Raw genomic sequence first — 15866 nt, forward strand, 5'->3', positions numbered from 1 at the left:
GTATGATGAGCTTTTTAGTCACAGAAATTAATCGATATGCAGAGCAAAAACTACTTCAACATGCTACTGAACAGGTGTAAACCCACCACGTCTGACAAATTACGAACTTTATTGGGCTGATGATTTGAGTGGGTATAGTACAGACACTGGTCGTTAATGTTGGAGCCTATTTCCATTCCTGCACAAGAAAGTGTCCTGAAATAATTTTGAATTACTGTTAGCAAACTTGCGTTTCTTAAATAACGAAACGACATACGAGAGTAGCAGACTTGGAAAAGTTTTACTTCTCCCAAATATATTGACAGAAAATTATCAGAAAATATTTGCACCAGGAGAAGATATGGTAGTCGACAAGGGGACGACTAAGGTCAGGCAATACATACCAACGAAATCTCATAAGTATGGTACAGAACTTTTCAAGATGTGCTCCACCGAAGGTTATACATGGTCTGCGTAAGTATATTCTGGACGAGATACCGGCGGAAGAAAGCAAGTTGGCATAGCCAAAAACGTCTGTATTTAACTTGCAGCTATATTGTTAAACAAAGGATGAACTTCATTTGTCGACAACTTTTATGTCAGCTAAATTACCAGTTAAATGGCTAACGTTCAAAATGCATGTTCTTGAAACTGTACGGTACAACAAAAAATGTAAGCCGCGTTTTGTAATGTCATACCCATTAAAGAGAGGTGAAATTATAGCACATAAAGATGACAATGGTACTGCGATGGCAAGATGGAAAGATGTTCACGAAGTTAGGACGTTATCAACAAAATGGCTCTGAGCACTATGGGACTCAACTGCTGAGGTCATTAGTCCCCTAGAACTTAGAACTAGTTAAACCTAACTAACCGAAGGACATCACAAACATCCATGCCCGAGGCAGGATTCGAACCTGCGACCATAGCGGTCTTGCGGTTCCAGACTACAGCGCCTTTAACCGCACGGCCACTTCGGCCGGCTTATCAACAAATCATGCACCTATTGTGACGTCAAGCTCATATTCTATGCCTCGCGATCGTCCTCCAACACAGTAATCTTTGGCAATACTGGCATATAATATGGAAAAACTGGCATCAAAAGAAGCGTCCAGATGATGTCATGTGCCACAACTACACAGATGGGCACTAAGTGGGTCGAGAATTAGCACTACATTTGCTTTTAGGAAATAGTACAATAAATTCTCACATCGTGTATCAGAGGGCCACAAACACAAAAATAGAAGTAAGAAAATTTCAGGAACATCTAGGTGTTGAATGGTTGTCCCTGGAAAGTGCTATGCCCAACAGTAATAGAAATGAAAAAAGGAACGTACAGCACCATTTGGAGAGTTGTAAGATTCAGCATGGCAAGCCCAAATGAAGGATGTGTGCCCTATGTTACCAGAAGAAGAGGCAAACTGACGAACGCCAAGAAGCGAAAAAAACGTAAAAAGAAGTGTGTCCTATTGTTCAAATTGTCCAAAATCACTTCAAATGTGTCATCGTGTTTTAACAAACACCCTGCAACACAGTGTTATGTAATATGTTGTGAGAAATTTAAGTTAATAAAACGTATAGGATTCAGCATATAAAGCTTGTATGCTTATGTTGTATATCCTGTAGTTATATTTCAGTGCTTATTCCATTAAAATCCTTTGAACATTCCAACTGTAAATCCTGTTAGCTTGAATAAGAAGAGCATCACCCATATGTGGTGATAGAGACCCCATGGAAGCTTCCCTGTCACCCAGCTATAGATAATGCGGCAATGAACGTGTTAAGCAGTTCATGGAGATAATTGGCAGCTACCTACACTACTGCTGGTACAACATTTGGCAGTACATTACATACTGACAATACCAAGACCCCCAGTTTATGTCCAAGCTCGTCGCCTAACACAAGAAAACTTGAAAGTAGCAAAACAAGAGCTTTCCTTTAAGCTCGTACAAGGAACCTGCCACCCTTCAAGCAGTAACTGGGCGTCACCACTACATGTAGTTGCAAAGAGGACCATCGGATGACGTCCCACAGATTTAAGTCTTTGCATTCAACATCCATAGAAAGTACATCTTTTCCACGTTGGATTTGGTACATGTATTTTACCAAGACCCATTGCTCCAGAAGACATAGGTAAAAGCGCCATCTGCACCCCCTTCAGTCTCTTTAAAGTTACAAGAATCCCTTTTGGAATATGCAATGCTGTGCAGACTTCCCAACGTTTTATGGATGAAGTTACACAAGGTCTTGACTTCAGTTATTTTTACATTGAGGATGCCTTGATGATGTACAGTTCTGAAAGTGAACACCTGCCTCAACTCACATGGACTACTCTCCACTGATGTGCATCTTTGAGGCATCAGAAACATGATTCATAGTTTACACAATTGATGCCCGCAGAATACAGCTATCACAGAAAGTAGAAGCTATAACCAACTTCCCACAGTTTGTGACTGTCCGTGAGTTGTGACAAGTTCTCAGTGTCAATGATCTCTCTCGCCATTTCGTGTGGAACCGTGGACTCTTGGCCACCTCATTACACAAACTTTTTTAAGGTTCACCAAAAGCAAGTGACAGACTGTCATGGACAAGCAAAGCTGAGACAGCCTGCAGCAATGTGAAGACCGCTGTCTCTGAAGCTACACTGTTAGCACACCCTGCCCCACAAGCACTGCTCACCTTAGTGGCTGACACATCTGTGATCCTAATAGCTCCTGCACCTCAGCAACAAGTAGACTAACATTAGCAGCAGTTAGTATTCTTCAGCCTGAAGCTATCACTGTCGCAGCAGAACTGATCAATATAAGTAGTATATGCTTCAGTCAAGAATTCTTGGCACATGCTTGAAGGTCAACACTTTATGCTCATCACCGACAACAAGCCACTGGTGTATGCTTTCTGTCAGAAGCTGGACAAAACTTTGCCACATCAACAATGCCACTTAAACTTCATATGGCACTTTATGGCTTCTATAGTCCACATTGTGGGAGAACTGAATATATCTGGAGATGTCCTCTCTCATGTAGAAGCGATTATAGATGCAGTTGATTACAAAGCACTCACTGTGGTGCAGTAATCCTACAATGAGTTCCAAGATTTACTGGCACAGTCATGTAGTCTGCAGCTCTGTCATATCCATGTACCACTGCCAAGCATGTTGTTGTATTGTGATGCTCCCAACTAGCCAAGTCCATTTTGACTGTTAGCTTTTTACAACATGCAGTCACATCCCTGCATGATTTATCTCATTCAAGGGTCCAAAGTACATGAATTGTGCTAAATGTACTTTTGTGTCACCAGGTATTGACAAACACTACAAGGTATTTGTGCACCAGAGTATGACCTACTAATGGAATAAGATCACATGCCATGTCAGTTCACATCTTGACTCATTTGTCTCACCTAACCAGTGATTTGACCAAACACATGGCATCGTCAGACCTTTGCCACCATCTGAAGGACATACTTACTACTTAACTGCCATCAACTGTCTCACTCGTTGGCCTGAAGTCTTTCCCATGGACGATATCATCGCCAAAACTGTCGCAATCACATTCTTTTGGGGATGTATTACTCATTTCAGTGTGTCCCTTAACGTTACTACTGACCAGGGCAGGCTGTTTGCATCCTGTCACCTCATAGAATTTGGTGTACTGCGTGTGTTACATGTGTTTACAACTCAGAATCTTCATCAGGTGTTTCCTGATACTAGTCGACAAGCTGACAGGGTCCCATATTTATGCCTGGGTGGTGTCTGGTGTTCACTACACTGCCCGCACCCAATGTGGCTGTGGTATCCATCTCCAGGCCTTCTGTTTTATGTCCACCCCCGTCACTTCTATTGTACCTGTTGGCGACCATCCCATGGTGTCCTGCATTCAGTCTGAGCCCACAAGGCGCATTACTAGCACTCTCGTAACACTGTAGAGGTTTCTTATGCTGTTCGCGACCATTGCGACTTTCTCTCATGAACGTGTCACTCTCCTGCTGTTCTGAGTTCAGTATCGCCCGCAAGGTGCGCTTCCCGCGATACAGGGTTGCTGTAAGAGTTGCTACAGCAATCTCTCATGGCAGTAGCCTCCATCTGGACTTCTGCTCTGTATCTGCTCCCACGTTCTGTGGTGCCAGAGGTTTCAGATGGTTAATGTTGTTTCCTGCTCTGTCCGTGACCACTGTGGCTGTCTTCCATGGAGGTAGCTACTGCCTGGTACTCCAATAAGAGATTTGATCCCATTAATTACACCCCTGGTCATCTAAGGTTCATCACAGGCAAAGGGAATTTCTTCCATTGTTTCTGTATAGTTTCAAGGCCAGATTTCATGCTGTACAGAGCTGGTATCCTGCTTTCCAGATGATGAGATTCTCTGCCACCTTGATTTCAATAGATTCAGTAATGATAGTATCCCAGAATTGCTGACTTCTCCACCACCTGTCATGTACAAGCTGCGGCAGACATCACATGCTGACTCTGACAACTCCACAGCAGCAAAAACTGTTGTCATACAATCTGGACATCATGTGCACTTCAGTCAAAGATACGATTAGGCCATGGGGGAGGGGGGGAAGGCAGTTATTTAGTTATTGATTGTCATTATAGTGAATATGTTCAAGATGGAAAGTGTTTATGGTAAGTGACATTATTGCTGATGTTCATTTATTCTCTGCTTTTTGTAATAATTCCTTGTACTGATTTTTGGTATGCATTCTTGGACTACTTTATGCTTTTGCATGCTGTGCTATTAAATCTTACAATAAAAGAGATTTGCTCTAAACTGCAGCAAACTTACCCAGGTCCCACATCCTTAATTTGGCCCCTTTCAGCAATTTCCTAAGACTTAATACACAGTTAATAATCGATTAATTGTGGTTAGAGTTCCCATTTTCCCCTGAAAATGTCTCTCAGTATAAAACCTGCCTTTGAAATCTCTTCCTAGTACTATACTTGTTGACGTGCAGCTGAATATGACAATGCACATAATATCTGGTGCAATCAGGTATACTCCGGTTTATTGGCTTCCATTGTTAACTGGTATAATGCCTCCTGATTTATGCAGATGTACTGGCCTTATGAGGGAATTCCACAAGATCTCCAGGAATTCTAACCTACCCGTGTGTAGCGACCTGCCACTTTCAAATCGTAAGAGACTGAAATCATGCCATCCAACTCTGTGTGACGCTGCTGGCATGATTGCTAGGAATTTCAAACCCCTTGAAGAATGGTAAGGTCAGTTGGAAGCAGTGACAGATGTGCGCCTGCATAACATCTTCTCAGGTGCTAAACTTCCAAGTGGATTCAGCCTACCACGCAATACCTGGACTACTCTCAACAGAATCTGTACCAGCCAAGGCTGATGCAGGGATGCTCTATTTCAGTGGAAGAAGCTGCCTAATCCAGCCTGTGACTGCGGGGCTCCATATCAGACTGTTCACCACATTGTCAGTGAATGCAGGATTCGAGCCTATCACAGTGCTGAAGAGGACTTCCTGCTAGCAACTCCATGATGTAGTGCGGTGGATTCAAGGACTAGATATTCAGTTGTAAAGCCAAACTTAAGTTTCTTGTGTGTAAATATTTACATATGTATATGTAATTTAATTTTATGATATGTCTGTATTAGCCATACGCTAAATAAAAATAGCAATCATTTAAGCATGGTGCAAAAATTTACCATCCCAGTCCATACTCTACTACTATTTATCTGTCTCTTCCTTTTCTTACTGCAGAATTCCAATCCCCTATCACAGTTAAATTTTCCTCTTATTTAGCTATCTGGATAATCTGTTTTATCTCATTGTTCACTCTTTCAATCGCTTCATCACCTGCAGTGCCATTTGGCACATATTTTTGTACTATTGTGGTAGCTATTAGCTTTGTGGTAGCTATGATACTAATGCTCTGCTGTTCATAGTATCTTACCCATCTAAACAACTGTAATTCGCTGTTTTAATAGAGCTGCTTTTTGTCACTGTTGAAAGAGATTATTTAATGAAACTTTTAGAACACGTTTTGTTCTTATTTATGGACAATGTGTACATTTTTTGGTCTGGCTATTGTAAAACGCAAATCGTTCTCGCTTTCCAGATATCTTACCTCTTTTGTGGAACACCAGTCACAGAAAACATACCAAAATCATTGTGGAACATTGTAATTTGTCACAATAACAAAGCAGATAAAAAATGTTATGAAGATAAAAAAGGAAAAAAAATCGACTAGTATAGCACAAGTGAGGGTGATGATGAGATCGGCCCAAAAAACGCCCATTTGGTAGGAGTCAGAAACATGATGTTCACTATAAACTGTATAAGGAAAACAGTATCACTTAAATTAGCCAGTGCCATATGGCAATAGCATTAATGCGGGTCACAGGGAGATTAGAAGCATCCTCCTTGGCAGTTTACACCCCATTCTCGTTATCATGGAGGTATTATGTAGAGGTGTCCAAACTAATACACCAATTTTTATTGAATATTAAGATAGATGAATAATAGTAAACAGTGTAATTTTGTAGATGTTTATTACTTTGATTGCATTCCTCTAGTTTTTATTAAAATCTATGTTCTTTTAGGCATACTTTCTACTAGCTTTTTACAGCTGTTTTGAACATGTGGGCCATGAGTCCATGTTTGTTTTAGTAATTCAGTCAAAGCACCCTTTGTTGTAATCTTCTTTGTTCTTATTCTCTTGTTAACTAATGCCCACAGATTTTTTATTAGGTTCACATCTGGGCTATTTCCAGATCACAGGAAGACAGTAATAACATTTTCATTCAAAACTTTCCCTAACTCTTTTGTCTTATTGTTTGGTGCTGCACCATGCATAACATATAACCTTCACCATAAAAGACCCATTCAACTGTCCATCATATCATATCACATCAAGTCAATTCAAGTCACATGATCTCAACTTGCATGACTGTTCTCAACTGATTTTTCTCAGGAACTGTGATCTTCTCAAGATGATTGTCAATTGTTTTTATATCCAAAGTGCACATACACAACACAGTTGATTATATTACATGGATGCTGCAGTCTGTGTTTGTAGCAAAATGAAATTTATTGGATGCAAATTATTTGCAGCTTGCAGGAATAGCTTGTATATTAGAGGATGAGAAATGGAGTGTGAAACAATACAAGAAAGGAGTGTGGGTCTGAAAAATGTCATTGCATGGTACAGAAGGGAAATTTCACACATAATACAAAGAGGAACAGAAATGTGCGTTTTTAAATAAATTTAAATGTTGAAGCATCAATTTTTTTCATTTGTTACATCAAATTGCACCTGAATTACTAAAGGAACAGAGTGTTATGAGCTGCCATCCAACCCTCTGAGCAACTGGTTTGTTTAAAGTTAAATTTAGATCCCAGTGAAGTACAAATTTTTAGGCAATACTTATATCTCCCCCATGTCATATACCTTCAAGATTTATGAGTTTCCTTTACATCTTGTACTATGTTGACTACCGATGCTTGCAAATCTGTTTTGTGCACAGTCCTGAGAGCTAATTGACTATAAATAAGCCCACAACAAACATATACTTAAACAAACGACATTAATAAATTACTTGATGCATATATCACAAAAAAATCATTTTGCCACTGCTTCAATGTGTGAAGGATTCAGTCCATTTCATTATAAAACGTTATAAATACCTGATAACATACAAATAAATTCCACTTGCTAATCAATCTGACTCGACTAACAGTGCTTCTGTCACTTCAAGTTGCAGCCATATTGCAATCCATTTTCATTTTAAAATATTAAATATTGGTATGCATAAAACCTCACTTTATAAATGTAGTAGAGGTAAAGTAGTTTAGAAGTGCTACCAAGAATTCATTTCTACCAAATGATAATTACAGCCTAAATGTGAGAAGGTTTACGATGTTTAAGAATCATATCTCACACATTCTTTAATTCTGTTTTTTCCCCTATGCTTCTTTACTAAAAGAATTTGAATACTTCCTGTCGCTCATGCTGTGCAGTTCAGACTGCTGCTCTCACTGCTTCAATTAATCTTTCACCATTCATTATAAAATTACAAATTTTGACGAAAGAAATGATGAAAAAATAACAAAAGTAATGAATAACAAAGACTTAGAAAAAAAATTATATTAACCGCAAATAGCATGATGAAACGAAGAATGGAAGATAATCTCATGGCTGTGTATTGAGAGAATGAGGCTGGGGATCATGTGATCAACACCAATCCATTATGTCAGTCTCCAATAACTTTTTCCCAAGAAACCATGCCATGACATGATGGACAGTTTGGAGGCTGCCATCTGAAATGCATTGCAGAATGTTTTGATGGGACATGATGTGACAGCCAGTTTGAATTGGCCTTAAACCATTCCCTAGTCATAGGCAGAAGTCTCTCTTCTAACACTTTCAGATACTATCTTTGATTCATAGAATCTTCAACATGTGCTGGTTACCTGGACCCTTCCATGAAAAAACACTTCAGACCATAACTTAAATGGGATGCTTCACAGTTCTGTGTACACAGTTTTGATGAAACTCTCCCTATTCCCTCCTCCCCACACACTGGCTGCTTTCCTCTGTGACACAGAACACTGATTCTTAACTGAAATATAGATGCAAGATAATAGTAATCCTTATTACTATCAAACTTCGCATTACTAATTTTTTTAGTGATATTAATGAGCGATTTTTGCTGTCATGTATACCGTCTCCATAAACGTTCAAAGTCATGTACTAATTTACGCGCTAGCTGGCCTGTCTTGCACAACAGTCTCCTTACACTTCTAGCTGACACAGTCACTCCATAATCCTTAAACTACACGGCGATTAGCGTACTTGTAGCTTTACGATTGCAAATGATCATATTTTTCAATTTTCACTGAACTCTAGCGCTCAATTTTGGTTTTCTCCCACATCTGACTGCATGCTGCTACTGATCAACAAAGTCTTGGATTACATTTTTTAATCATTGTCTGTTGTGAGATCTTTCTGGAAGGAATATGGTGTCGCGTGCAGCATCCATCTGCCAAATGTGCTCTAACAGTAGCAACTGCTGTGGGTGAATTGTCTTTCTTCCTATCCATAACCTTAAATTGTGTGTCTCCAAATGAACTGAATCAAAGCACACGCTTGTACGCTTCTATTGCATGGAATTCATTCCAAATAGTTTACTGATGTTGTTCATCAGTGATTAAACAACTGAGGAACACTAACATATTCAACGACAAACACAACACTCAAAAATTCTCATTAGATATTGTAGTGATCTGCTACAAAAGAATAAACAATACCTGATTTTCAACTGTCAGCATCATCCATTCATTACACCGAGCGAGGTGGTGCAGTGGTTAGCACACTGGACTCGCATTCTGGAGGACGACGGTTCAATCCCGTCTCCAGCCATCCTGATTTAGGTTTTCCGTGATTTCCCTAAATCGTTTCAGGCAAATGCCGGGATGGTTCCTATGAAAGGGCACGGCCGATTTCCTTCCCAATCCTTCCCTAACCCTAGCTTGCGCTCCGTCTCTAATGACCTCGTTGTCGACGGGACGTTAAACATTACCCACCACCACCACCACCACCTCATCCATTCATTGTAGCCAATCCATAAAATTCATCATTCTCTAAAACTGCTTAAACTTACCTCCGGACACTTCACATTCGCCTCAAAAAATTTTTATCTCGCTTCATTATGTGAAATACACATTTAAACCATATTTTAAAAGTAGGTGTTGGTGTTGCTTCTTCTCCATAATACTTTCGCAGCACCTGTATCTCCGTTGCACCTGTCACCATTGCAGTATATTTCTTTCGATAGAATCGTAGTTGAAATTGACTTCGATTATGTCAGAGGTCTTAGTATATGTTATGTTGGGAGGCATGTTTTGTTTATAGACGTCTAGACGTGAATGAAACAGTGTTTGTTTGTAGTTGGAAGACAGAAAGTGTGGCATAGGTGTTTCGTAGAAACTGTGCTTCATAAATGGCTGTGCAATGCCACTATTTTCAAATAAATTTTCACCCAGAAAACCGACACCACGAAAAGCCATTGCAACTATTGGACAGGAAAGGCCCACTGAGGATCTCGGGTTGGAAGTTGGAGAAATTAGGATAAGATTGGGAGAACAAGAAGCTGTATTCGACAAAGGAGAATGGCTACCAGGTATTTCTTATTTTTTGCAAAGTCCGTCGTACTTTCGTCTGTTGCTGATTAATATTGACACCTACATGAAGTAGTTTAATTCGTATGACCCATGAACTACTCGGTAGAAAGTAAATTTCCATTTTGTAGTGTTCTATCAGCTGTTGTTTCTGCACAGTTTACAGAACGCAAGAAGAACAAATAATTTATGATCAAGTGTGCTACTGGTTAGTCACGTAGAGATGTCTGTTTCTCTGCATATTCCCAGTATGAATCACAGGCATATGTGGCATTGTTACCGTATTCCAGACTTCATGTATGTTTTATTAATTTTTAATGTGTCATTAATTTTCTCGCCGCTTTATCTTTCAGCCAGCCATTGTATTGATGTCGTCACTTACGCCGTATATGTAGTAGAATTACATAAGATAAGAATAATAGGAAAGTCATGATATACAGGCATACATAAAAAATGGTGATAGACACATATAGGCCTATATGCTACGTATCACTGAATTACATACGGCAGAATTAAAGGAACAGATGGAACCTTCAGACAAGAGAACTGAATAACAAGACATCGCTGATAATACAACTTGTTTTGTAGATTACACTGAATAATGTACAAACTAGACATGTATTGTGTTGCCTACAAACATACTCCATCCTAAGAGGTCAACCTGATAATATATTTATAGGTAATGATTTTTGTTACATGAACTCCTTATCAGAGTAAAAACATATTTTTAAGGAATTATGTACTATTGTCTGTTCAATTCACCATGTTTTTTGTTATGGGTTAACGCAAGCCTCAGATTCCACCCGTCTGCTTTGACTCATGACGTAAATATGTTGTGGTGTGTGACGTCATTACGGCGCGGAGTTTGAGTTGGTTGTGTTCTCAAGTTGCAATGTTTTGTGTAATTATTGTGTATTGAATGTGTTTTAATTTACGCAGGGATGTTTGAATTTTTAATTTTGGAGATGTGGTGGTTTCGTTTTTCGTAGCTGTAGGTGTTGGTTTTTTTCGTATAAGTAGTTATAGTTGACCTATATAGATCAAGGGATATGACCGATTCCAATTTTCGTATTTTTATGTGTATAGGTATTTTGGTACCGTCAGCTGCGGTCAATGAAAATGTCTGATTCCAATTTCCACAGGTTTTGCTGTAGTCATTGGTGTTTTGATATCGTCAGCTACCGTTGACCTAAAGGGAAAAGGTAAAGGGAAGTGTCCGATTCCCTTACATTCTGTAACTTTTTTTGGGATCATGGTGTGTTCTTTTTAGGTCAACAGCAACTCACGATATCAAAACACAGCTACGACAACAAGTTGGAATCGTTCACTTCCCATGACTTATATAGGTCAACAGCAGCTCACGATACCAAAACGCACGTAGCTGGCGACGTCACATTGGAACCGAACACTTCCCTTGACCTGTATAGGTAAACAACAGCTCCCTGTTCAAAACACACATAGCTATGGCGATAAATTGGAATCGGTCACTTCCCACAACCTATATAGCTCAAATAACAACTGACAATACCAAAAAAATTGAAATCGAGTACTTCCCCTAAGTACATAAATCAACCACAAATGCCGATACCAAAACATCAACCACTAACATGAAATAACACTGACCCAACAACACATAAAAACCTCAGCGAACATCGTAACATGCGAACAATACACACAAAAAACCACTGCTTACCACAAAAAAGTTCCAGCGCTACACACTAGGTCAGCCACCCCAATCACACACATGTGCACACATAAAAAAAACCTCTCGCATATTCTGCTTGCGTACGCCGCATTTCACTATCGTCTCCACAAGCCCAAAAAGTTGCTGAAACTTAATAATGGACAACATGTCGTCCCTCATTTCAGCCTGCAGACGCGCCCTATTAAACTTAGAAGGATATCCATACCTAACAAAAGAAGCCACAAATTGAATTAAATGACTTACCACAGAACAAATAACAAACTAATAACATCAAACGACACTGCAATGACATACACACAATGGAAACTTAATTCTTAAATCACTGAAACTAATTTCCGTTCTTCTATAACAGTCATGACCAATAAATGCACACTTCAAGTACCGACACCCAAATGAGCCCAATATGCCACATAAACACACACCAACAGAGGACACCACCAACCACAAGAAGACATCTACAAACACAACACACTCATAAACTAAACTCCGTGCCATCATGACGTCACACAACACAATACCCTTATGTCACGGGTCAAAGCCGACAGGTGGGATCGGACGCCTCCTTTGACCTGATAAGGCATGAATAAAGAGGTACATAAATTTATGTTTGGTTGCATTTGTTTATTGGTGTTCTGTACCACATATCAACGTTCATCCAATCACTGCAATACAATTCCACCATGGTTGGCTTTGAGTTTTAAGATTTTCATGAAATGTTTTGCTTTAATAGTGGTTGCAGTATCATATCGTCACCCTGTAGCTGGGATCATTTCACATGCCTGTAAATCATATGAATAAAGTTGTAATGTGGAGAGTACATCAGGGTTTTGCTTCTGCATTTCATCTTAAGAAATTTTGTAGAAACATAGCAGTCATGGTGACAGTTTGTGGCTTTTTGGGCTGCCACACTATTCTTTCTTTTTAACTTTTAATATACTGGTTAAGACCTGACAGTGTTTTCCTGTCATGTAAAATTGTTATCATGCAGGAGGACATATGGTATTGGCATTCTCTCTCCGTGTAAACATTCGTGTTGTGGCAAGTTACTTTTTTTTATACATAATGTTACTTCATTTTACATGAGAAAAGATAGTGTTCAGCAATGAAACCTGCTGAATATCCCATTGTAATATATTTCTTTAGAGGTTACCAGTTTTTAAACTGGAGGAACACAAAATATTCTACATCATTTGACAACTAGGCATTTTAGAATATCAAATGCAGAATTTTGATGATTGATGCTTTCAGAGTTCAAGGAAATTATTTCAAAAATATAATTTTTCTCAAAATCAATCATGGTGACAAGTTGCTTTATATATATTGTTTGATGTTTTGTAAGTATATATTTTCTCTGGCAAATAAATACCAATGCTTTGAAGAATTTGGATGACATTTTTATCTTGTTTTGTTTCTCAGCAGTTTACCAGGTAGGCCTAAACATATTGTATGTCGGATTTTGTCTCGAGATATTTGGCCAACATTTGTTCTGTGATTCTTTTCTGACATTTCATCAGAATGATTGGCTAACATGGTCAAAGATTCACCCTTCCTTGCTGGTGGCAGATTGGTGTCGAGCCCTTAGCCAGAGTTTATATGAACTTACAGTGCCAATGTTTCAGGGACTTCACGTGGCCACTACTGCTGTAGAACTCCCCTTGTTACATGCAGCTAATCCACTCTCTGTTTCCCGTAGATTTTTCTTTTTCCACCATACATTCCCAGAATGACATAAAGATTTGTTTGTATACTGCTCAGGCATAGTTTAAAGATTATATATGCCTATGTGCTGACCAAGAAGCACAGGGCATGTGTCAGGTCAGCAAAGAACAAATGAGGCCCACTCAGTCAAGAACATACTATGTATCATGTATGTGTATTCAAATGACCAGATAATTGAAGATCAGAGATAAATGACATTTCAGGCTAGGGCAGATAGAGAGGTCTGTCATGTCAAGGCCTACACTATGTGAGACCGACCACATATGAAATTCTCCGACATACAGTTTCTTTTCTGGAATAAGGCCACCACACCACCTTGTTTAGGGAAGCAATCAGACTTAACGGTAACAATATACTTTCAACATAGTTGGAGGAAAGTCTTACGATAAATGGGACCTGGATTCCTCTGCTGAAGCAAATGACTGTTACAGTTAACTAGGGGAGAACTATAGTGGTAATGACCACGAAAAAAGTCATCAGACATTGGTGCAGCAAATTCATATAACTTCCAGCTGTCAACTTGAGTCCAGTCTGTAAACGGCCACACCAGTGTAAGCAGGGCATGTTAACTGGCACGGGACTCCTTTTCCCGTCGCCAGATTCAAACGTGGGTTTTCTGCTAAGCGTGAGGAAAAGGATGGTAAGGGAGTGTCCACAGATGGCTCCTGATGACAGAATAACAACATTTATTGATCAAGTGCAATCATTGGTTGTGGGCCCCCCAGGGCGAGGTTTACTTCCACTTGTATTATTCTTGACAGCGACGGATGTGATGAGCAGACGTTCGCACATGTGCCTGCTGCTGAGTCTGAAGGTGCACTGACATAACTTCAATCTGCTGCCTTGACAGTGGTGCTTCGGCCTTGCAGTGACTCACTGCAGAAGCTGGAACCATGCGTCACAGACCTATGTTGTGTTGGCGGCTGGGGGTGTGGCAGTGGGACAGGTCAATGCCCTGTTTCAGCGGACCACCTCTGGTGGCAGCCGCCTGGCTTCGGTGGGCCAGCGCTCCCAGCCCCTGTCCCTGCCACGGTATTTGTTCCAGCAGCATCCCAGGATGATGGCGACAGTGTGTTACCACAAAGTGCACCCATGACAGGCTGCTGTCTGTTGATGGCATCTGACGATAGTTACGGTGGCGGCGGCATTCTGGAGCCTCCTAGGTGGTGATTTGCATTACAGTGGTGACTACTACAATGATTGCGATGGCAGTGATGACTCCAAACTGGTGGTGGTGTTAGGTGACACAGGCTGTGCGTCATGCGTCACTCCAACACCTCACAGCACACAATGTTGAAGAGCTGGATGCTGGTCCTTAAATACGGCATCCTGCCGCAGATTTCTGCTTTTCTTCTTCCCCAGTAGGTCAGTGGAATATATTTTGTTGTCACTCGGCTAGCATAACTGACCCGATTACTGCTCTGGCGTGCAGCGAACTGCTTCTTGTCACGTATTGTGCTATGTGGGAGCTGGCCATTGGTACAGCGTTCTCCTCAATGTTGCTGAACATGGCGCTCTGCCGACCCAATTATGCCACAGTATCGTAGCACTGAACTGCACAGCTGCATGTAACACGTGTACAACTTCTGGTTCCCAATATTCCTTCACACCTTAACTAATGTAATTACTGTAAAACTCCTAAGTTGAATTAATTTAATCACTCTCATCTTTTGACCCTCTGCAAGTCTGCTACCAGTTATATGGAGGTTGAGTCTTTGACAGCGATAGCCAGCCACTCATGCTAGCAAAATGTCAGAAAGATCACTTAATGACTAACAGCTGAAGATACCAATACGAGTGCCAACAGGCAACATGTCTAAAAATGAATGCACAAACTTAAAAGCAAAATATTTATTAATATATTCCACTGATAGTTGAGCTCATGTGTTACAGAAACGGACTTGTAAATAGTTGTACTTATGCTCTTTTACAACATTTGGGATATATTCCTGTCCAGTGGATGTGCAATGTATAGCAGTTGATCAAAACGTTATTTCACAGCTAAGTTTAGGAATAGGGTTAGCGCCAGTCAGGCACTTTTCTTCTACATCCTGTGAGCTATGCAGTGAAACCTCATTGGAATAGGAGAAATTTGCTACAGATTTTCTTTCTGAATGACTGACTGAACTCAAAGTGCAACATATACATCTCGTGAATTTTTGCTCTAGTATTGTACTGAGCACTTACCACATATCTTTTATACTATTTACAATTCTAGCATGCAAATACAGGAAAGGTATTGCTTTGTGATAGGTCTACAACACAGCAGTGGACATTGCTATGGAGCCATTGCATTAGTCTCGTTACAACCAAGTATATT

The 15866-nt window shown here is 40.1% G+C and overlaps 1 protein-coding gene across 2 annotated transcripts in view; it reads left to right on the forward strand.

The window, feature by feature from the left end:
• The first annotated feature begins 9813 nt into the window (after window positions 1–9813).
• The window catches only part of LOC124776555 (protein chibby homolog 1), a 56127-nt gene continuing 50074 nt past the window's right edge, over window positions 9814–15866 (forward strand). Inside the window, exon 1 of one of the 2 annotated variants that reach the window (XM_047251594.1) lies at window positions 9814–10124. In XM_047251594.1, the coding sequence (XP_047107550.1) occupies window positions 9956–10124 (169 nt within the window). In that variant the 5' untranslated portion in view covers window positions 9814–9955. The remainder of the gene's footprint in view (window positions 10125–15866) is intronic. The other variant, XM_047251591.1, reaches the window with a different exon arrangement.

This window comes from Schistocerca piceifrons, chromosome 2, assembly GCF_021461385.2.
Source record: "Schistocerca piceifrons isolate TAMUIC-IGC-003096 chromosome 2, iqSchPice1.1, whole genome shotgun sequence".
Lineage (NCBI taxonomy): Eukaryota > Metazoa > Arthropoda > Insecta > Orthoptera > Acrididae > Schistocerca > Schistocerca piceifrons.